General features: G+C 39.4%; 1 protein-coding gene across 3 annotated transcripts in view; it reads right to left on the bottom strand.

Annotated features, from left to right (window-relative positions):
• Positions 1 to 1,661: 1,661 nt before the first annotated feature.
• LOC127577613 (uncharacterized) overlaps positions 1,662 to 23,309 on the bottom strand; it is an 84,257-nt gene continuing 62,609 nt past the window's right edge. For 2 of the 3 annotated variants that reach the window (XM_052028907.1, XM_052028906.1), the window contains exons 2-12: positions 21,595 to 21,936; positions 19,924 to 20,244; positions 18,788 to 18,901; positions 16,941 to 17,384; positions 16,375 to 16,752; positions 15,704 to 16,012; positions 13,999 to 14,331; positions 9,550 to 9,861; positions 8,481 to 8,792; positions 8,142 to 8,186; positions 1,666 to 6,537 (exon numbers count right to left, since the gene is read on the bottom strand). In XM_052028907.1, coding sequence (XP_051884867.1) covers positions 6,236 to 6,537; positions 8,142 to 8,186; positions 8,481 to 8,792; positions 9,550 to 9,861; positions 13,999 to 14,331; positions 15,704 to 16,012; positions 16,375 to 16,752; positions 16,941 to 17,384; positions 18,788 to 18,901; positions 19,924 to 20,244; positions 21,595 to 21,936 — 3,212 coding nt within the window. In that variant the 3' untranslated portion in view covers positions 1,666 to 6,235. Of the gene's footprint in view, positions 6,538 to 8,141; positions 8,187 to 8,480; positions 8,793 to 9,549; positions 9,862 to 13,998; positions 14,332 to 15,703; positions 16,013 to 16,374; positions 16,753 to 16,940; positions 17,385 to 18,787; positions 18,902 to 19,923; positions 20,245 to 21,594; positions 21,937 to 23,309 lie in introns of all 3 variants that reach the window. The other variant, XM_052028905.1, reaches the window with a different exon arrangement.

The following is a 23,309-nucleotide window of genomic DNA, read 5'->3' as shown; positions in this document are numbered from 1 at the left end:
AGTTCTTTGAGGAGGTGACGAGGAAGATTGATGAGGGTAGTGCAGTGGATGTGGTCTATATGGATTTTAGTAAGGCGTTTGATAAGGTTCCTCATGGTAAGCTTCTTCAGAAGGTCAGAGGCCAAGGGATCCAGGGAAGCTTGGCTGTGTGGATTAGGAATTGGCTTGCCTGTAGAAAGCAGAGGGTTGTGGTGGAAGGAGTGCCCTCGGATTGGAGGGCAGTGTCCTGCAGGGATCGGTTCTGGGACCTCTACTTTTTGTGATATTTATAGATGACTTAGATGAGGGGGTGGAAGGCTGGGTTAGTAAGTTTGCGGACGACACTAAGATCGGCGGTGTTGTGGATAGTGTGGAGGGCTGTCGGAACTTACAGAGGGATATTGATAGGATGCAGAGCTGGGCTGACAAGTGGCAGATGGAGTTCAATCTGGAGAAGTGTGAGGTGGTGCACTTTGGAAGGACAAACTCCAGGGCAGAGTACAAGGTAAATGGCAAGGTACTTGGCAGTGTAGAGGAGCAGAGGGATCTGGGGGTTCATATTCACAGTTCACTGAAAGTTGCCTCACAGGTGGATAGAGCAGTTAAGAAGGCCTATGGGATGTTAGCTTTCATAAATCGTGGGATTGAGTTTAAGAGCCGCGAAGTGATGATGCAACTTTACAAAACTCTGGTTAGATCACTGTGTTCAGTTTAGGTTGCCGCATTATAGGAAGGATGTGGAGGCGTTGGAGAGGGTGCAGGGGAGATTTACCAGGATGCTGCCTGAATTAGAGCGTATGGAATATGAGCACAGGCTTAAGGTGCTAGGGCTTTATTCACTGGAAAGGAGGAGGATGAGAGGAGACATGATAGAGGTATATAAAATATTGGGAGGAATAGATAGACGGCCAGTGCCTCCTTCCCAGGGCACCAATGCTCAGGACGAGGGGGCATGGCTGTAAGGTTATGGGTGGGAGGTTTTTCACCCAGAGAGTGGTTGGCGCATGGAATGCACTGCCTGGGGTGGTGGTGGAGGCAGATACATTGGACAGGTTCAAGAATTTGTTGGATAGGCACATGGAGGAATGTGAGATAGAGGAATATGCGGGAGGAAAGGGTTAGATAGTGTGAGGGTGGTTTGATGGGCAGCACAACATGGTGGGCCAAAGGGCCTGTTTTGTGCTGTATGGTTCTATGGTAACTCTCTTGGTGAGTTTATTTCTCACCTAGTTCTCCTTATTCCCTTTCCCCTCATCTAAAGCCAGGTGCATGGTCGCTGCTTTTAAACCCTTGTTAATCAGCAGTGCAATTTTCAGTGATTGATGCATTTGTACTCGGAGATCCCTTTGTTCCTTTACCTCACCCAAACTTCCAGGTGCTACATGGCCAACCAGAACAGAGTACATCATATTTATCAGCTGTTTCCTTGATCTCTGTGAAACTGAGAGCAACTTCAGGATTTACATACAAGCGTTGATTATGTACATGCCCATGGGCCACCACTTCAGTTAATATGAATTTAAGCTACTTATACACAAAAACCATGTGTGTAACAAGTCAAATGTTAAATTTTTAAATTGTACAAGGTAAAATTACTGTTCTAAATGGAAATTTATTTTAAAATATTTCCAAAATTACATGTACAAGAAAATTTATATTTTACCCTCAAGCTTACTTACATGCAAATGTTCTAATATTTAATTGCTCATGTACGAAATGACTAAAAAAAATTACAAATTGTATGACCATCTCCAGGTAAACAACACATGAAACCTCTGATACGATTGAGATTTCTGGTGTCACAACACTGGATAGCAGAGACCCCCTTGAACCAATAATTGTTAACAATCAAAGTCAGAAAAGGGGATCCACTCACCACAGGGATTGCTACATTTTTGGTGACTGGTACTAAATGGCCTGTGACTGCAAGTTCTGGGCCAATAATTTGAATTACATCAGCCCTGATGTTAGTCCCAAAATATTAAAACTTTGTAATAATACTGGGCTGGAGATTCAGTTGCAACAATACTGGAAATCATTACCGCCACTGAACCTGTTCAAATCTTTCAAAAAAGTGAAGGCACCTGTCCAACTGAATTTGCACTTATTCAGTTTCAATCACCACTTTATTACATTGAGATGAAAATTTAACAAGGGTTTGTTGATATAAACCAAGTAACTTACTCTGTTAAACAAACCGCAAAGAATGCTGTTATTGTAGATTCATAGAGTAATACACCACAGAAACAGCCCTTTGGCCCAATTCATCCACGCCGACCAAGATACCCATCTAAACTAATTCCGTTTGCCCACAATTGGACTGTATCCCTTTAAAATTTTCCTATCCATGTACCTGTCCAAGCACTTTTAAATGTTGTTATTGCATCCTTCTCAACCACTTCCTCTGGCAACTCATTCCATACGCTCACCAGTCTCTACGTGAAGAAGGTCCCTTTTGAATTTTCCCTCTCACCTTAAACCAATGCCCTGTAGTCCAGGGTTGGTGCTCCTGCATTATGCTGGGGCTATGATTTTGACTAAGCCACATGGAGACTGAAGATAGTAGATATAAAGCTCTATATTTATTACAAGAAGCAGGCATTCTCTTGGAGAGCCTTTCAGCAGAATCTCTGCAAACTCAGAGTACATCGTTTTTATACTCTGAAGAACAAAGATAACAGAAGATAGTTCGATGCAAGTTCAATAGCTCCAATGACACTGTTTGCTTCAATATTTTTGAGTCCAATAAATGGTTCCATTGAATTACATATTTACAATAGGAGCACATTGTAACTGACAAGACACCTCTGAATATTCAAACACTTTGGCTGGGACAAGGTAATTCACATGGATGGTCTCAAAGTTTCTGAATACAGAGAACCCCGACACCCAACATTAGTGTTGTGGGGCTGACTCTCGGGTACACAAATACCCCAATTATTGAGACAGAGCAAATATGCCTTTGAACATGTTTGATCTGCTGAGTGACAAAACAGATCTGGTCTGGAACCTTCCTTGATCACAATGATGCAAAATAACTTATAAGTTACCTGATGCCAGACATTTAACATCCCCCCAGCTCCTTACGTTTGACTGATGCAAACGATAACACCACACAGTCATGTCACTTTGCAAACCATATCGCTTGAGCAGCCTCCTGCTGTGGGCCAGTAGTCTGTGCTCTGTACAATGCCATTTGTTTACAAACTTGTCCTTTTAATTTCAAAACTGATTACTGCTCGCAGTTTACATTTCAACAAGTGGTTTTTAAAGACTGGGTTCTCATTTGCATTGACATAATTACTGGAATAAGACAAGATTTCTTTCACGTACATCGAAACACACAATGAAGTGCACCTTTGCGTAGATTGTTCGTGTCCAGTGTATAACAAACCATCACAAGGATATCAGTAAGATCCTGTGCCCAGTTCAGACCTGGTGCAGGATATCTCCAACTGTGGAAGCGGCTGCTGTGACAGTCTCAACAATTCACACATGTTCAATAAAATAACAGTAAATATTTATTAAATGCATCAAAATAACTGAAAATATGTCTAAGAGATTTTATCAACTTAAGTGACTTTGTTAACAGAATATGTTTGTCAAGTTGGATACCAATACAATTATCAAAGAATGATAGATAATCTGACAATTAAAAATTCATATCGATTCACAAACACCAGGGGCAATTATCAGGTGGCAGTAACATTCATACATACAAGCCATAAGCAGCAATAGATTCCCTAACTTCATGGCCATCCTTTATTTGCTGTACTAGAATTCAAATGGGTTTGATAATAATATATTTTTACGGGATAATAAATAGGACATACCACACGGATTCAAGGACCTTCAGCCCAACAATGCATCTGCTGTTTATGCTCCACCAGAACTTCTTCCAGCTTTTTCCTCATCTAATTCTCTCGGTGCAACCTTTGATTCTCTTTCCACCAATCTAAAGCCAAATGCTTGTTTGCACTTTTTAACCCCTTATTAACCAGTGGTGCCATTTTCAGTGATTGGTGTATTTATTTCTGTGATCCCTTCGTTGCTTTACCTGAACCAAACTTCCAGGTACTAGATGGCCTATCAAAACCTAGTACATCACATTTATCAGGAGTTTCCTTGATCTTTGTGAAACTGAGAGTAATTTACACCTCCATGGGCCACCACTTCAGCTGATATGAATCTAAACTTAGTCTAACACATGAAAGGTTAGATATTTCACATACATTGTTAAGGCAAGTTTTTAAATTGTATAATAGGGCAAAATTACTATACTCCCCAAAGTGAAACAGAATTTACATGTAATGTAATAAATTAATATTTCAAAAATACAAGAACATTTATGGATTACCTTTGAGCTTCTTCATTTTCAAATGAGTTAATATCTAATTACTAATGTACGAAATGCTTAAAACACTTTAAAAAAACTTCAAATTTTAAAAAAAAATCTCTGTAAATAGTACATGAAAATTCTGATGCAACTGCAATTTCTGGTGTCACAATACTGGATAGCAGAGACCCACTTGAACCAACAATTGCTGACAATCAATGTCAGAAAAGGGGATCCACTCACCACAGGGATTGCTACATTTTGGTGTCTGGTACTAAATGGCCTGTGACTGCAAATTCTGAGCCAATAATTTGAATTCCAGTAGCCCTAACGTTAGTCCCAAAATATTAAAACTTTGACATAATACTGGGCTGGAGATTCAGTTGCAACAATGTTAAACATTGTTATCACCACTGAACCTGTTCAAATCTTCTTTCAAAAAAGGCACCTGTACAATTGAATTTACACTTATTCAGTTTCAATCCCCACTTTATCACTGAGGTGAAAATCAAAGAAAAATACGGTTTGTCAATATAAATCAAGTAACTTGCTGCAGCTCTATTAACTAAAGAAACAGAGCACAAAAAATGTTGTTATTGTGGAGTCATAGTGTAATGCACCAGAGAAACAGGCCCTTTGGCCCAACTCATCCATGCCGATCAAGATGCCCATCTCAGCTAGTCCCAGTTGCCCATGATTGGCCAATATCCCTTTAAAACTTTCCTATCCATGTATCTGTCCAAGCACTTTTAAATGTTATTATATCTGCCTCAACCACTTCCTCTGGCAACTCGTTCCATATCACAAGACAAAGGAGCAGAAGCAGGCCATTTAGCTCATCGAGTCTGTTCCCACTTCACCATGAGCTAAACTATTCTGCCATCTATCCCCAACTCCTGGCTTTTCCCCCATGTCCCTTGATACCCTGACTAATTATATACCTATCAATCTCTGCCTTAAACACCCCCAATGATCGGGCCTCCACAGCTGTACATGGCAAAAAATTCCATAAATCCATGACCCTCTGGTTATACTCACCACTCTCTGCGTGGAGGAGTTGCCTCTCTCTTTCCCCTCTCACCTTAAACCTATGCCCTGTAGTTTTTGATCCCCTTTCCCTGGGGAAAAGACTGTGCATATTCACCCCATCTATGCCCCTCATGATTTTATACACGTCTACAAGGTTACCCTCAGTCTCCAACACTCCTAGAAATAATGTCCTAGCCTTCCCAACCTCTCCCTATAACTCAGGCTCTGGAGTCCTGGCAACATTCTTGTAAATCTTCTTTACACTCCTTCCAGCTTAATGACACCTTCCCTATAACCGGGAAACCAAAACTGTACATGTCAACAGATTAAAGAATTCAAGAAATTAGGAAGTGCTTCTGATCCATTTGCTCAGCAGGGGGCAAAGGTTGTGAAGGGAGCAGACAATCATCATCCCACAAGTCAACTGCTTGCGGGTAGGTGCATTCTGGTGAGAAGAGTTCAAGTTGTTTGTACCAAATGGTTCATCTGATGGATTTGTCCAGATAGGTGGAGACAAATGATTAAACTCCAGTGGCTTAATGTGTCTTTTCAGACACATTAAACTTGTACCCAAGTTCCTGGCTGCTATCCTCAATTATTCTCTTCTCACACTCACAACTAAATTAGCACTCTCCTGCCCATTTCCCTTCACCTGCAATCATTGCCTGACTCTCAATTATACAACACATGTTCCTATTGTGACTTAGGTAAAAGATATGTTAACAGAATTGGGTTACTTTAACAATCAGAATGGTAAATGGATACTGAGTGGTAAAAAGCAAAAGTACCCATGAGGTTGACTGTACATTATTTCATTCTCAGATTGAAAGCTCTGTCTTTAATTTTAAATCACTATTCAGTGCTCACTCTTCCAGAAAATGCCGTATCAAGTCAACTTAATATCAAGTTGAAATGTCTAATATATACTTGAAAATCAATTTCAATTTGAACTTGGATCTCATTCTTTTCTTTTTCTTTTGGTGTATAAGTTAGTGCAGTAGTGAAACCGCTACCATTTTCAAATGGTGTGTTTGCAGTGAATTGTTTTTCATCAAAAGGATAAGCATCTCTGTACCAGATGATCTGAGCCTCTTCTAAAGCATATCTTTTAACATCGCAAGAAAGAGTTACTGGTTGGCCAACTTTAGGATCTTTTGTGTGGCACTTTATATTCGAGATCTCCTCCGATTCATCTGTTGGAATATAATTTACAATGAATAACATGAAAACCTTAATGACATTTCAAATATGTAGATCTGCACAAGTCAATATTTACTGCTGCACTCATATACAAAGGCCTTATTTTAATCCTTACCACTCCCAACATTTAAACTAAATTACCACTTTCCATGTAAACAGTTGCAGTCAGGTAGATATGCAATACCATGCACATGGAACATCTGAGGAAAATTCACCAGCTGTCATGCCATAGAGTCATGGAGCAATACAGTGTGGAAACAGGCCCTTTGGCCGAACTCATCCCTACCGACCAAGGTGCCCATCTAAGCTAGTCCCACTTATCCACATTTAGCGTATATCCCTCTAAACCTTTCCTATCCATGTACCTGTTCAAATGCCTTTTAAATGTTATTGAACCTGCCTCAACCACTTCCTCCAGCAGCTTATTCCATATATGTACCATTCTCTGCCTGAAGTTGCCGCCACTCAGGTCTCTTATTAAAGCTTTCCCCTCTCATCTTAAACCTGTGCCCTCTAGTTTTTGATTCCCTTTCATGGGAAAAGGACTGTGTGCATTCATCCTCACTATGCCCCTTATGACTTTATACACCTCTATAATATCATCTCTCAGTCTCCTTTGCTTCAACGAGTAAAGTCCCAGCCTCCTCAACCTCTTCCTATGTCTCATCCCCTTGAGTCCTGGCAACGTTCCAATAAATCTTCTTTACACTCATTCCAGCTTAATGATGTCTTTCCTATAACAGAGTAACCAAAACTCTACACAATACTCCACATGCGGCCTTACCAACAGCTTGCACCATGATGCCCCAACTTCCTATACTCAATGCCTTGACTGATGAAGGCCAGCATGCCAAATGCCTGCTTCACTACCCTGTCTACCTGTGACGCCACTTTCTCAGAGACTAATAAAAATATCACATCCACTCCAAACACACTCACCTAGATTATCCTTCTCTTTTCTAGGTACTTCTGAATGCAGTGCCTCAGATGCCAGTGTACCCAGTCTTGCCTTGCCAGCATTTCAGGGTCTGAACCACACTCATTCCCTCCCTCCATTGACCAGAGCCAAGACATACAATTGCAATTGAGAGCAAGAGGGAGCTTAGTGGTTAATGCACAGATCAATGTGCAGAAGACGACAGTGTGGGATGCATGCTGGAAGAGGTTCTTGACCAGAGTCAGGATCCATTGCCTCTTGGCAGAAAGGGGAAGTGATCCTGAGCACGGATTCTTGCTTTCATATGGATACTCGAAAGGGTATTGTGTGCATATTCAGATGTTGAAGTTGGCACCAGAAACTGTGGAAATTCATTGATTATGATCATTGATACAACTGAGTGCAAATAGGAGCAATAATGGAAAATCATCAATTCATTGCCACCCTTTTCAGGGTGGATGGCTCTGCAAAACCAAGACATGAAGGTAACAGATTGACTGAGTGTTGAAATGGGCTGGCAGCTGACAAACAGCAACTCAAATTTGCCATTCCAAATACTAACATTTGTCTTGTGTAATAATCTAAAACCCCATTTTGACACTACAATGGATTTCAAGTAAACATGCACAGAACAGGAACTTCTCAAAATGAACACTTTACCTTCATCATCTACTCTACTGGTATCACCTTCCTCTTCAGCACAATCTGTAGAGAAAAAAAAGGGGCTTAATTAAATCTGACATTAGTCAAATCAAATCAACCCTTACAGTTAGAATATCAAGTATCTCACCCAACCAGATGTTAAACAATCGACGTCACCCAAATTTATCTTTTTTTTTTAACAGACATTGAGAATAAACTAGTTTATTCAATGTGCCATTTTGATGTGCAAGAAACATTGACATTAATACCTTATGTGTAAAGAAATCAACATTGCATTTATAACAACTTTAATGAAATGCGTCACACTGAACACAACACTAATACAACAAGATTCACCTTTAAGGAGTAATTTGAAATCTTTCTCTTGAACTTTCTTTGTCTCTTCATGAAGCACCTCACATCTGATAGTACTCTCATGATCCTTTTTTGATGTCACAAACGTTAAACTTGTAACTGATGAAAACAGACCATCATCTGCAATCTCAGGAATGTTTTCCTTCACGTTTTGACAAAGCTTTCCATCTTTAAACCACTTTACTTGGAATTTAGCAGGAACATAGCCTGTCAGTGAGACACTGAATGTTGCAGGCTGGTCAACTTTAAGTAGTTTTGGATCACTTCTAATAACAGACAGGGAAGGAGATAAAGCTGAAAAAGAAAAGTAGTTGAGTGCTTAGCCACTAAACCAAGTTGATTAATTTTTAAATATGAAAAAACTAAAAAAAGGTACTTATCTGGTTTGTAACAGACATAAATTCAGAAAAGTTAAGTGCTCGTGAACTATTTTCAAAATTACATTTATCAGAATTATTGGAATATTTTCATAGATACACAATTCACATATTTGTACAGAAGGTTCCTCTGATATTCGAGTAAAGGTGGTAATGGGCATTTTTATATGCCATTTCACCACAATATGCAGTGACAGACTGTGAAAAGAGACTCCTGAGGAGTACTGGAATAATATATCAGAAGGAAGCTTTGCAAAGGTGAAAGACCAACATAAAAATTCAATTTGGATTCTGAGCATTTAAAATATTTTAATCATTTATGGAATTTAGATTCCAGAAATGTTATTTTAAAAGATGCATTTATTTGAAGTTGTATTTCTACGGTATACTTAAACCACCTTAAATCATACATCACTCATTTTTATTAAAATGGTAGTTTTCTGAACTAACTTATCCAAATCCAATTTTCTCACAACAATCAGTTGCAAAGTGGGACACAAATGAGGGCCTCTCAGTCATTGCACTACAGAATCAAGTAATTTTGACACCTTTTTTTTTACAAAAATTCAATCTTGTAGAAATGAAGTACAACACATAAATAGAAAGTGGAAACTTTGAAACCTAGGGGAGGGGTGGGAAGCATGGGAAGCCAAGGGAGACTCTGTGAAACATACCTGGAAGAGTTAAAACTGTCTGTTTTTGTATTGGCTTATTTAAATTGGAATTCTCCACTTGAAAGGAAAAGCTTTCACCAAAATCTTGAGCAGTTGGTTTTACATGCAAGCAGGACAACAATTGAAGACATCCATTTTCATCCAACTCGGGTCCCACAATTTTGACCCCTTCAGATATTTGGTTTCCTCTCTTCATCCACATTGTTTGGATATTCTTTGCAATAAAGTTGGAGACCTTGCAGCTGAGAACAAGTTCTGTGCCATACGCAGCTGTCTGTGGCTCACATTTGATGTCTTCAACATATGGAATTCCTGTTGAAATTCAGGAGACTACAATCATTTACAATGCTGATATTGAGATTGAAAAAATAGAAGTGTCTTTTCCCCATATAATGAATATTTAAGAAAACAGCAGCTAAACCATAAAATCCAAAAATCTGCAAAAATTTTGCTTGTGATGATATTTCAAACTCCTGACATTACAACTACTTATGTTGCTGAACTGATAAACACAGCTAACTTGGGATACCACCAATCTGTGGACAGTGAAGCTGGCTTCAAAAAGGAGAAATCTAGTTGACACCAAAGGTTTGAAGGAAAAATGACAACAATGCACATCTCAACTTTATAATTGTAAGGTTACTGCAGTGAAATATATGACGATATTTAAAAAAACACATGCAGTACTGCTTAAATGGAAGGAAGCTACCCCACCTACGCATGTTCAATGGTTACGGGATGTTATGTCATGCTTGAATCTAGAGAAGATTCGCTGTTCAGTTTTTGAATCTAACCTAGACTTTCAAACCCTGTGGGGACCCTTTATGAATTATTTTCAAAATCTCTGATTTGGGGACTAAAATGCAGATATTGGCTGACACTGTTATGTTTTTTAAGGTTTTTCCTTGCTGTTTCTTCTATCTAACAGCTTTGGGATTTGGTAGTGGGGGTAGACTTTTTTTGTAATAAAATATTTCAATTTTTTCTTTTCTTATTAACTAACTACTATATGTGATTATTGATTTAGAGTATTGTAATCCAAAGTATGACTTAATACAATGTATTCAGTAGTATTTTTACTTTCTTTTTTGATGCATGTACTTTGTATTTTTTTCATGGATTTAATAAAAATATTGTAAAGCAAAAAAAAACTTTGGTTTCAGAATCAGATTTGTTGTGTAGTTGCAGCAATACAGTGCAAAGACAGAAAAATCTATAAACGTCTACATTGAAGACAATAAAATCTATAATGGGATATAAAAATAAATAATTAGTGCAAAAAAAAGGTTTTGTAGTAGTATGGCCATTAACTATCATTACCCTATGAAACTGGCAGCATTTTGAGATTACCACATGTTGCATGCTGATCACCATCAGTGCGCAAGCACATGGAACATAGGAACGGTACAGCATAGTACAGGACCTTCGGCCCACGATGTTGTGCCAACATAGATTAACCTTATCCTCATTCAAACTATCCCCCTCTCTACTTCACCTCCCATGGACCTCTTTTTCTTTCATCCATGTGCATCCATAATAGTCTCTTAAATGATCCTATTGCATCAGCCCCTAACACCACCTCCCGCAGTGCATTCCAGGCACCCACCACTCTGTGTAAAAAGAACCTACCTCCAACATCTCCTCCATGCACCTTAAACGGGTGACCTCTAGTATTGGCCATTACCACCCTGGGGAAAAGATGCTGGCTGTCCACCCTGTCAATGCCTCTCATAATCTTATAAACCTCTATGAAGTCACCTCTCATCCTCTGTCACTCCAAAGAGAAAAGACCAAACTCGCTCAACCTCTCCTCACAAGACATGCTCTCCAATCCAGGCAGCATCCTTGTAAATCTCCTCTGCACTCTCTCCAAGGCTTCCACATCGTTCCTATAATATGGCGACCAGAACTGAACACAACATTCCAAGTGTGGTCTAACCAGAGTTCAGTAGAGCCTCAACATTACCTCTCGGCTCTTGAACTGAATCCCCCAGCTAATAAGGGCCACCACACCATACGCTTTCTTAACCGCTCTATCAACTTGCATGGCAACTTAGAGGGATCTATGTACTTGGACCTCAAGATCTCTCTATTCCTCACACTGCTAAGAATCCTGCCATTAACCTTGTACTCTGCATTCAAGTTCAATCTTCCAAAGTGTATCACTTCACACTTCTCCGTATTGAACTCCATCTGCCATTTGTCCAACCAGCTCTGCATCCTGTCTATATCCAGTTGCAACCCACGACAACCTTGTGCATTATCTACCACACCACCAACCTTTGTGTCATCTGCAAACTTACCAACCCACGCTTACACTTCTTCATCCAAGTAATTTATAAAAATCACAAAGAGCAGGGGTCCCAGAATACCCAGAATCCCTGCAGAATACCTCTAGTCACTGTCCTCCAGGTCAAATATAATCACCCTCTACCTTCTGTGGGCAAGCCAATTTTGAATGCTCACAGATAGTTTTCCATGGATCCCATATATCATGGCTTTCTGGATGAGCCTACCATGGAGAACTTTGTCAAATGCCTTGCTAAAGTCTATTTATATATACAGTTCCTATTACTTTTCCCTTCCCTAACGGTCACCCAACTACCTGCATCCCACACCCGAGATGTAACCGCCTCCTGGTAACTCCAATCTATCATCTCCTCAGCTTCCCAAATGATCCGGAGTTTATCCAGCTGCAGCTCCAGCTCCTTAACGTGGTCTGGAAGGAGCTGCAGTTGCATGCACTTCCTGCAGGTGTAGTCATCAGGGACACTGGAGGTCTCCCTGACTTCCCACATCCTACAGGTGGAGCATACTTCTGCCCTGACTGCCATTCCCACTGTTCTATACAAAGGAAATAACAACTAACAAAGAGAACCTACCAGAAGCCTCCGCTCACCTACTCTGCCACTTTACGCCGAAGCCTCTTGAGCCAAAGCCTCAGCTCCTCACTCTAACACTATCCTCTCCAATAATGGCTGCTCCACTTCTTTTTATTGGCAGTTGCTGCCTAATTATCCAATCAGATAATCAACAAGCCTATCAACTCACCACAGCAACAAGAACAGGAACAACAACAATGGGCCTAACTTTTTAAACTGCTTCCCACTCTCATTCTTGCTCTGGTTCTCTCAGTACTTACCACGGCAACAAGACTTCCTTCTCCCTTACTACTCACCACACACCTCCCAGCCTTCTCTAGTGGAACCACACGAAGCCACTTGAAGTGAGGCAAATTTAAGTTATTCAAGAACCAGCTCCACTCTAAAATCCATGAAAATATTGTGTATTGTTACCCCTGTCTGTGCAAGTTATCAATGGAGCTTTTAACTATAGTTATTTGCTTGCAAACTAACCAGCCCTATCATTTCATATTTTACTTTCATTACATCACTATTCCAAACACAAGGAATTTTAAAATTCCTCCTTATGATACTTAAGCCTCTCCTACATTCAAAAGTATTGTTCCAATCATTATTTCACCAATTGTGCCAGTTACAAATTACTTCCCATGTTCCACTCTGATGACTGGTCATCAGATCTGATGATCAAACAGCTGTTTGGCATCGAGGATCCTGCTGAACTGCCATCTGCAGCAGAAGGCCGCAGCAGAGAGAAGATCACACGGCAGTGATTGCTAGTTGGTTTCTGAGATCTTCTCAATATCAGCAGGTGTATAGCTGCTTCACTGCTTTGTTACTAAGGACAAATTCTAGTGCATTTATTTCTGAAATTGGAACAACAGCCCACACTCACCACCTCAGCCAGGATGCACTGAGCCCCGCATCTTAGCGCTGGATGACTGCCCCACTTGTCCTAGCCCTTCAAGCACCAGCCCTCAGAGACAGCTTCTGCATACTGCCTCCATGGTTCTCTCCACACCGAGCTGCACACAGAGGAGACTGCAGTTCTATTCCCGCTGATATGCCAGGTTCCAGGCACGCAGCCTGAGCGGATGTCGCTTTTAAATTACAGAGGATTATGTACCTGTGAGTGTTCAGACTCCAGGGCCAAGAGCATTGTGCTCTGTGGGGTAGCACCAAGTAGTGTACTGGTGTACTTTTCAGAACTGAGTGATAATGAGAGATGATCTCATTGAAACGTGCAAAATTCTTATGAGGCTGGACAAGGGATAATGTGCAATTGATGTTTTGACTGGCTGATATGCCAAGAATCAGTGTCTCAAAATAAGGTTTGGAGACGAGAAGAAATTTCTTCATAAAGAGGGTGGCAAGGGAGCCATGAAGGCTGCCTTCAAGGCAGAAATTGATAGATCTTCAGATACAAAGGGAAATATGGGACCAAGGACCAGTGGAGGAATGTGATACTGCAGTAAAAAACCAGCTATCATCTTATTGAATGGGAGAGCAGCCATGATGGGCCAAATGGCCTACTCCAACATATTCTTATGGTACTACATGCTTGCAGTCTTGTTGGAATAGTATTCACCTTTTAATTTCAAAATATAACTGGCTGTTACAGGCTTGCTTGAAGTGTCAGAATGAAGGATTTGCATTTTGAATTCTTTCCTATGATCGCCAGCAGTTGGTTTAAATTTCCACTGGGATGATCGCGAGTACAAACCACTGACTGTATCCAATTCACTTTTTCCTGTGTTAATTCCTTCTTTAGATACATCTTCAATTTTATCAAATTCTTTGAACCAGAATATTTGATTTCCTTCTGGATAGAATCCATAAGCTTTGCAGGAAAGTGTTAAAGGCACTCCAACTTCAGGGAGAGCTGGATCCGCCTTAATTACTGTGAGCTTTGGCAATGAAACTAGACTCAAAGAAAAGGTAAAAAAAAAGTTAAGCTAAATGTGCAACTTGAAGAACATTACAATTTAAAACAAAATTGACAAGGCTTTCTTACTAAATAGTTAAACATTGAAAATTTGATGAAGAACTATCCTTTCTCTTTTTGCCTATTGTGGTACACGCCATTGTTGAGGTAGCTCTTGAAATTGTTTTTCACAACATGCGACTTTGAACTCCAAATACTAGGAAGTGGTTAAAATCATATTCTGCATTCTACTCAACAATGTGCACACACATACACCCACACCAGGGGCTGAGGTTTTCTTTTAGAGCAGGATTTATACAATTTATTTTCATGTCTTTAACTCCTGTTGGATCATTGCAAATTTAGTTTTTACTAAGCGCTCATTACCAATTCTGAAGCAGTCCAGAAGAATTGCCAGCCAACAATTATAAGCCTTAATAATTTCAAGATTACTAATATCCTCCAATTAACACATCTTTACTTAATGCATGTTTACTATCAAACCCCAGAATAATTAACTATTCAAATAGATTGTGCCTCAGATTTGCTGCCAAAATATCACCGCTAATGGCACTCATATTTCTGAGAAAATCATACTTAAATTTCATATAAGGAGTAGATGCATGGATAAACTCAAATATTGAAGAGTTGATGTCTGAGTTACACTCCTAATATTGCAAAAATGAAATCTTGCTCTCCACCTCATCAGTGATACAAAATGAATAGCATGAAATTGCCAAGTTTGTGCAGGAGCAGTGAACTAAAGTGAGGATAGATCTGAAGTGACCCACAGGCCCAATGGAGTCATGCAAAGAACAGGTGCATTAATTAAAGAACGGATTCATTCAAGGAGAGCTTTTTAAACCATCCTATATCCTTTTCATTGTGTTAATTACAGTCAAACAACCTTGAAAAGTATAGTCTTATGCTTGCTGCTTTTGATTGAATGTTTTTACAATCTATAACAATTTAAAGTTTTATACTTTTCCTTTTTTCCCTCCTAACCCGTATCTATATCACTTTTTATTTCTCTTTACCTACAAATCACTCAATTCACCTATTTTAATTTACTATTTTTTTCCAGTTCCCAAGCTTTTAATTGCTCAATTCTTTTATTCAATTGGTTAAGGGAATTCTGTTTAATCAAATCTCACATGTCCACCGTCCTTTGCTATTGATACCATTAGCTTCTAGTCTCTGTGATACTGTTAGCTTTCCCTCTTAGTAACTTGGAAAAAAAGTACAAGGGTAAGTCTAAATACTGATAGGTATCATTAGATGCCCATTCATTATGAATTACAGACAGATTTTTTGAAAGAAGTTCAGAAACAAAAAGCAGTCATGCTTTAGTTAAAACTTTGTTACTTACTCACTTCACCAGCTACCCAATCAGTCTCCACTGGCACTGCAAGGCTCACATGTGCTACTCGGCACGTGTATTTCATTGCATGAGCTCTGGTGGGAACAATCTTGATATTACTTGTCAAATGACAAAGTCCATCCTGTCCAATCATTGCATCACCAACTTGGAATTCTTCTACTTCTTTTGAGCCATTTTGGAGCCATGTAACAGTGATATCTCCGGGATAAAATGCACTAATTTGACAGCTTAAAGTCATGGGTACTTCTTCAATTATTTTTTCTGCTTCGCACTTTATTGTGTCCAGTTTTGGAGGGGCTGAAATAGAAAACAAGGCTTTAAACACGAGCAGATTTTGAAAGTGAGGACGAGATATTTCATGGCCAATGGCCAGAAAAGTAATCATTTATGGTTTTGAAAACTTTGGAAAAAGACAGATATAAAACAGAAGCATAATTACTTAATTCATTAACTTCAGTACAATCGTATCCTATTAATTGATTTAGTTTAGTGTATTCTTAAATCCATTCAAAACTTTTCCCTTGTAAAATATTATTGCATCATATAGAAACTAGAGAAATATGGCATTCAAGGCACTACATTGTTCAGAGGATCCTCCAAATCAAATGAGCAATCTGGATCCTTCCTCTATGCAAAGGTTAGATGATAGAACAATATACCTGTAACAAATAGGGTCATTTCTCTCTCTTCCTTACTGTTAGTGCAGTGATGCTGTATCGTACAGAAGTATTGACAGTGCTGGTCTTGCAGTATATCTGGCACAGTAACTAATACACTAGTGATGCTGTAAGTTTTGTCCTCATGCTCCATCTCATTGATGTAATGCTTTTGCATGGAATTCTTCCTTTTGTCATCAGGAATAATTGTCCTATTGTCCTCCAGCCGGACAATTTCTTCCAAATCACTGTTTCTTCTCTTTTGTTGCCATGTAATACTTAATGGTCTTGGTTTAAATCCAGTGATTGAACAAGTCAAAGCCACAGGTTCATTCTGAATGATGCGAGGTGGCGCCAAAATGTTTAAAACCTTAGGTGGCACTTTGGGAAAGAAAAAACAAAGAAATCACACTAACTGAAATTCACAAGAACAAACAAAAAAAATAGTGTATTTTCTTAATGTTCTGTGACTTTGAGCTCACTAATGAAGAACTGTATGTCACAAAGTACAAATGTTAATGAAAGACATTCAGAATGGAACCACAGATATTAATGATTAAAGAATTTACCTCCTTTAACATCCAGTGTCAGAGTCTTTGTTATAGGCCATTTGAGTGCTGGATGTTGAACTTCAATAATTAATTCAGCCCCATCATCCTGAGAAATATCAGGATACATGTTGACAATGACTTTTACACTGGAAATATTTTGTGTGTTCGTTTCAAATTCAGAAACCAGTGGCCTAAAGGATGCATTTTCCTCATCTGAATGCATAAGGATCCTCGTTTCATTACAATCCATTCCATTCGTTGATACATCCTGTTTGTGGTTTTCAATCTGATCCTTGCTGCTCCATTTAAGAAGTTGACACTTATTATCCACATGCTTCCTCTTTATGTACAACACAATCGTAATCTCACGAGGTCGAAATGGGCTAACCTTCCAAGTGACTACTTCTGTTTCAAAATGTCTAAAGATTTGATGTCCACTGCATCCAGTAATTTCTGGAGGAACTAATCAAAACAAAATAGATAATTAACACAACTATGTAAATGTTCTTTCTTGTATTCGCAGTTTTTATTCCTGTAATTCAATCAGGGCAATAAGATACAATTCGTGTGCATGTAATGGAGAGGATTGGAATTTCCATTAGTTTGTACTTATTTCCCCAAGCAAACTATTGTCCAAAATAGTGAAACCAATAAAGTGGAATTAGAGAATAAAGAAAATTGCACTATTGGCTGGTCCTGAAACATTGATGAACAAACTGCTGATTTCATGTTTCAGTTAATTGTTTCCATTGTTGAACCTTAAAGCAGGTTCTAAAAAAAACCTTGGCATTAAAAAGCCTAGAAAATCCATCTCCTTAGCACTGCTTATTTCTAAACAAGTGAACATCATTTTGATAGTAATATTTTTATAGTTTTTTATGGTAAAATTATAATAATTTTAATAGTAATATTAGTACCAAAGGTTTGAAAAGCACACTGCGGCGGCTTCACCAACTACTGTCCCATTAACACGTTAACGTTTATTTCACATCAACTGCAAATTCAGCTGAGCACTTCCCAATACATGAAGTGATGAATAAAGTGTCAGCATGCATGGAATGGGACTGAAGTTAGTGAGGCCACAGCAGTGCACTATTAAAACCTAGTCATCCCTGGAGTGCCCAATGACAGGTGATCCTGGAGTAAGTTAGACTATTTTCCCCGGGAATATGCTCACTGGGGAAATTAATCCACAGTGTCCAAAGGCAACTTTGAAAATTGAATGATGTCATTTAATGCATACAAAATGAACTGGTTTTCCATCTTTAATTCAAATTCAAGGGAAATGTGATTTTAAAAAAAAGCATTTCAGAATTAAATGCAAGTTGTGCTTAAAGTACCAAATTCCATTCCAAGTAGAAACTCCAAGCCAGGCTTTCTGCTGAACTCCAATGTGGGAGTTCAGTCGCTGCTGACCAGCTGTGATTGAAGCAAAAAGACAGCACCTCCCAAATTTGGGGAAAAGATACAAGAAGCAGTCAAAATTAAAAGCACAGCAGCCACACAAATTTACAGCCAGTAATCCAGGTTCAACACTAATCTCTGGCACTGTTTGTGTGGAGTTTATACATTCCCCATGACACGGGAGTTTCCCCTGGGTACTTCGGTTTCCTTCCACATCCCAAAAATGTGCAGGTCAGTGAGCTAATGACAACTTTAAATTGCCCACAGTGTGTAGGTGAGTGGTAGGCTCTGCGGGGAGCCGATGGGGAAGTGGGGAGAATAAAATGGGATTTGTGTAAATGAATGCTTGATGGTTGGCATAGACACAGTGAGCTGAATGGCCCATTTCTGTGCTGCATCTTCTATGGCTCAACATACACAACTGCAGCACACTAGAGGAATTTCATCAGTCGTCATATTACCTTTTCTGAATCTCAAGAAGTAAGCAAGTAATCCTGTGACAACTAGTAGACATAATATAATTGCAGCAATTATAACTCCAGCAATAGCCCCTGCTGCTGAATATTCCTCAGGCTCTGAAATTTAAAACATCACAAAGAAATGAGCAGGCAAAAGGCATGCCACAAGAAATAAAAATGTTTTCACTTGAAGACTATGTTATGGGACTTCTCCACTTTTGTAAATCATAAATAACCATACATGGACATTTTGGTTTACGTATGGTTATTTATTAACATACTTATAAATATATTTATAAATATAAACATAAACATACAAACACAAGTTTTTAAAGAATTTGAAACTATAATTGTGCAGCTTATCTTCACTTTAATTAATGGCCTGGGAATTCCATTACTTTTGAAGCAATGAGAAGTAACTCAAGGATTCAGGGAGTTAATTGCACCTCAACTTTTGATTCAACTCATTTGCACAAGCAATCAGAGTGGTGTGCAACATCAGTAACAGGCTGTGCTGTTGAACATTAGAATGGAGAGATTAAAAGCTAGCCCTGTGTGAAGGTGGACACAGAAGGCTAGAGCAGTGCAGGACTAAACGAACCATCATCACACCTAACTCAATTGTTTCTGGGACATATTTAAAGAATGTTTAACCCAGGAGATGCAGACAGAGGCAGCAGAAGAAGGGCATGCCCCTAACACAGAAGATGCCACAGTTTCCCAGAGGCTATACGTAAATGTTCCTCAGCTAGGTAAAGAAAGAATGGGAGACACAGACAATGGTGTGCATAAAATGAAGAGATGAGGAAAGAAACATAATTACTCATGGCATGGAAAGAGACGGCACTCGCAGTGGCACCAGAAATTGAATGAGTTCATGAGCAGATAACTCACAGTCAGTCACTGAGCGTCTCTGTCCAAACCCTAAATGTGCCAGGCTATTGTTCATTTTCAGGCATGACAACTTCTGAGCCAATATCTTTTTGTGGTGGAATAACAAAGGATGAACCTTTGATTTAAATCAGTGGCTGGTCTATGTTAAATACACACAAATCATTTGATTTTAATATTAAGTTCTTAAATATTTTACAAAAGTATGCTGCAAAATATCCCCAACTTATCCAAAGAATGTAACATACCTTTCACTGAGACCTTCAACTCTAGTGAACGTTCATCAGGAAGAGACTGATGCCTCACAACACACTTGTATGTTTTACCATCATCATCGAGAGTTGGTTCAATTCTCATTCTACTGGAAACACTGAAGGTTCCATCATTATTAGAAACTGCAGCTTCAGTGCAGATATCTCCTCCCAATCTCTCCGTTTTCTCGGTGGATATTTTTTCCCAGAAGATCTCATGCTGCTGAGGATAAAATCCTGTAGCATCACACCTGACAGATTTCTCTGCACCATTCAGAATGGTAATGTGTTGTGTGGATAAATGCACCTTTGGCTGAGCTGTATTAAAGACAAACACAACCTATTAGACAGGATAAAGTGTATGACTATAAATATCTAAAGCCAAGTCTAACCTATTGCTATATTAACAATATACAAAATGTACTACTTCCGTTCCTGCAATTACTGCTCTTAAAAAAAAAGACAGACTTCTCTTCATTATTACTCTTGAAAGGTAGTTCACTTGTTCAATGTTGATTTTTATGTGGGTAGCATTAAAATGGCAGCTCCATGTGACAGAATTTCTAATCAGTTATTCCTTCTGATCCCAATGTCTCCAAATAATAAATTAACAGACAGTGGATTGGTGGGTTAGTAAGTCTGCAGGACAATACAAAGATTGGTGGTGTTATGGATCATGTAGACGATCGCCAAAGGATTTAGCAGGATCTCGATCAGTTGCAGATATAAGCGCACAAATGACAGATGGAATTTAATCCAGCCAAGTACAAAGTGTTGCACTTTGGGAGATCAAGTATAAAGGGAGAGTACACAGTAAATGGCAGGACCCTTAACTGTGTTGATGTACAAAGGGATCTTGGGATCCAAGTCCATAGCTCCCTGAAAGTAGCTGCACAGGTTGATAGGGTAGTAAAGGCGGTGTATGGCATGCTTGCCTTTATTAGTCAAGTCAGGAAGTTTTATAAATCTCTGGTTAGGCCGCATCTAGGGTACTGCATTAAATTCTGGTCACGCCATTACAGGAAGAATGTGGAGGCACTGGAAAGGGTACAGAAGAGATTCACCTGGATGCGGCCTGGATTAGAGGGCATGCGTTATAAGGAGAGGTCGAACAAACTTGGAGCAACACACAAAGGCGCTGGAGGAACTCAGCAGGTCAGATAGCATCTATGGAGGGAAATGGACAGTCGACGTTTTGGGTTGAAACCCTTCAACTGAACTTGGGTTGTTTTCTCTGGAGCGTCGGAGACTCATGAAAAACCTGATTGAAGTTTATGCGATTATGAGAGGCATGGATAGGGTAGACAGCTGGCATCTCCTTCCCAGGGTCAAAGTGTCTAATATTGGAGGTCATGCAGCTAAGGTGAGAGGGGTAAGTACAAATGAGATTTGTGGAGCAAGTTTTTTTCTCCACAGAGAAAGTGGTGGGTGTCTGCCAAGCACTGCCAGGGGTGGTGATGGAGGCAAATATGATAGTGGTGTTTAAAAGGCTCTTGAACGTGCAGCAAATGGGGGGGATATGGACATTGTGTAGGCAGAAGGGATTAGTTTAGTTAGGCATTTAATTACTAGATTAATTAGTTCAGCACAACATCATGGGCCAAAGGGCTTGTTCCTGTGCTATACTGATCTATGTTCACACCAGGTGATGTTCTGGAACTTCCTTACCTAACACCATCATTTGTGAACTCTTTTCTGCTTTGTCAGGAGTGACAAATACAATACAAGTGTATTGTCCTTCTTCATCCAATTGGACATTTGAAAGATGAAGTGAAGCATCTCCTTTCTGTAACTCAGTTTCAGATATTTTGATGCCGTGTCGTTTGGAGGTAGATTTTCCGGCATTAAAGGTGTATATATCTTTCTTTTGGGGACCAAACAACCACTGGACGCCGACATTTGATAGGTCGAGAGTTGTCGTTCCAAAACCGGTAACTTTACATTCCAAGGAAACGTCCGTATTCAATAACACATGCTTTGGACTTTTGAAAATGGTCATATTCAACGTTTCTAAATGTAAATAGAAAAATTTAACAAGTTTATCTTCAATCACATATTGCAAGTACAAAATAAACAGATTCAACTTATGGTGCAAGCTATGGCTTATTTGGTAGCATTCTCATGAAGTCAGTAGGTTGTCTAACACAGGTTTACAGTCTGACGGCTGTATTGAAGTAGATGCTGTATTGTTAGAAATTGCAACTTTCAAAGGAGGCACGATATCTTCAGCATTCTGAAATGAAAATACAAAATCCCTCATCACTATAAAAGAACAAATCCATGGGCATTACCCAATATTTAACCTTCAATCAACATTACTAACCTCAGATTATCTGGTCATTATTACATTGTCTTTGTGGGATCTTCTATGTGCAAACTGGCTCCTGTGTCTCCTACATTAGAACAATGTCTACTCTTTTAAAGTAATTCCTTAATTGTTAAGTGCTCTGGGACGTCCTGAATGCTGATCTTTCATGCAAATCTTTCATTTACTTGGACTAGCATGGTAGCATTTCCAACACTTGACTCCAAGGCATTTTTACAGAATGGCTAAATGCAAATCACATCCATAATTCACCAATGTGGCACACTGCAAATCAGTCATCATTTGGGAAGGGTTGAGATGTTTCCTCACAGGGAATTAGGGGTCATTACCTCAAAACAGGATTGCATAGTGCTGTATTTTTTCAGCACCGCAGGATTAGATTTTGATTTTACACAGAGAGTAAAGTGCGCTCTCTATCAATTCAGTATGAAAATGTACCAATGGCAACTTGTGAATGCTTTGATCTCTATGGAGACTACAGTGTCTGATGATTTCCCCAACAAAAAATGCACCCTACTATTCACGTGGCTGGATTAACAACAATTAGAGCTCAAAGATCTGCAGTGAGCGCTATTGAAAAAAAAGCAGCTGGCAGACAGCAGCTTGAAGAGGAATGTTCCTGTTCACAATCCACAGCAGTGTCTCCAACCCGAGTAGGGGAAGCAGTCTGCACAATTATAGTTTCTAATGCAAACAAAATGATCCTCTCCAAACACCCACTGTTACTAACAGTCAGGCTAACACCCAGATGTCACATTCTATTTCATCAGAAAGAACAGAACACTAGAAGAACTCAATGGGTCATGCAGTATCTGTGGAGGCAAAAGGTGCACGTTGATGTTTCGGACAAAGACCCTGCATCAAGCCTGAGAGGGAAGAAAAAGGATTGTCGATAAGTAAGCAGTAAAAGGGGTAAGATGGAGTCTACTAGGTGATATATGGAGCCAGATGGGGAGGGGGTGGGAAAGGTGAATAAAGGGCGAAGAAAACCAGGTAGACAGGTGTATGTAGGTTTTTGGAAATAGCAAAAATTCAACATTTCTGCCATTGAGTTGTA

Source organism: Pristis pectinata, chromosome 14, assembly GCF_009764475.1.
Source record: "Pristis pectinata isolate sPriPec2 chromosome 14, sPriPec2.1.pri, whole genome shotgun sequence".
Classification (NCBI taxonomy): domain Eukaryota; kingdom Metazoa; phylum Chordata; class Chondrichthyes; order Rhinopristiformes; family Pristidae; genus Pristis; species Pristis pectinata.
This window is presented reverse-complemented; position numbering and strand designations above follow the sequence as displayed.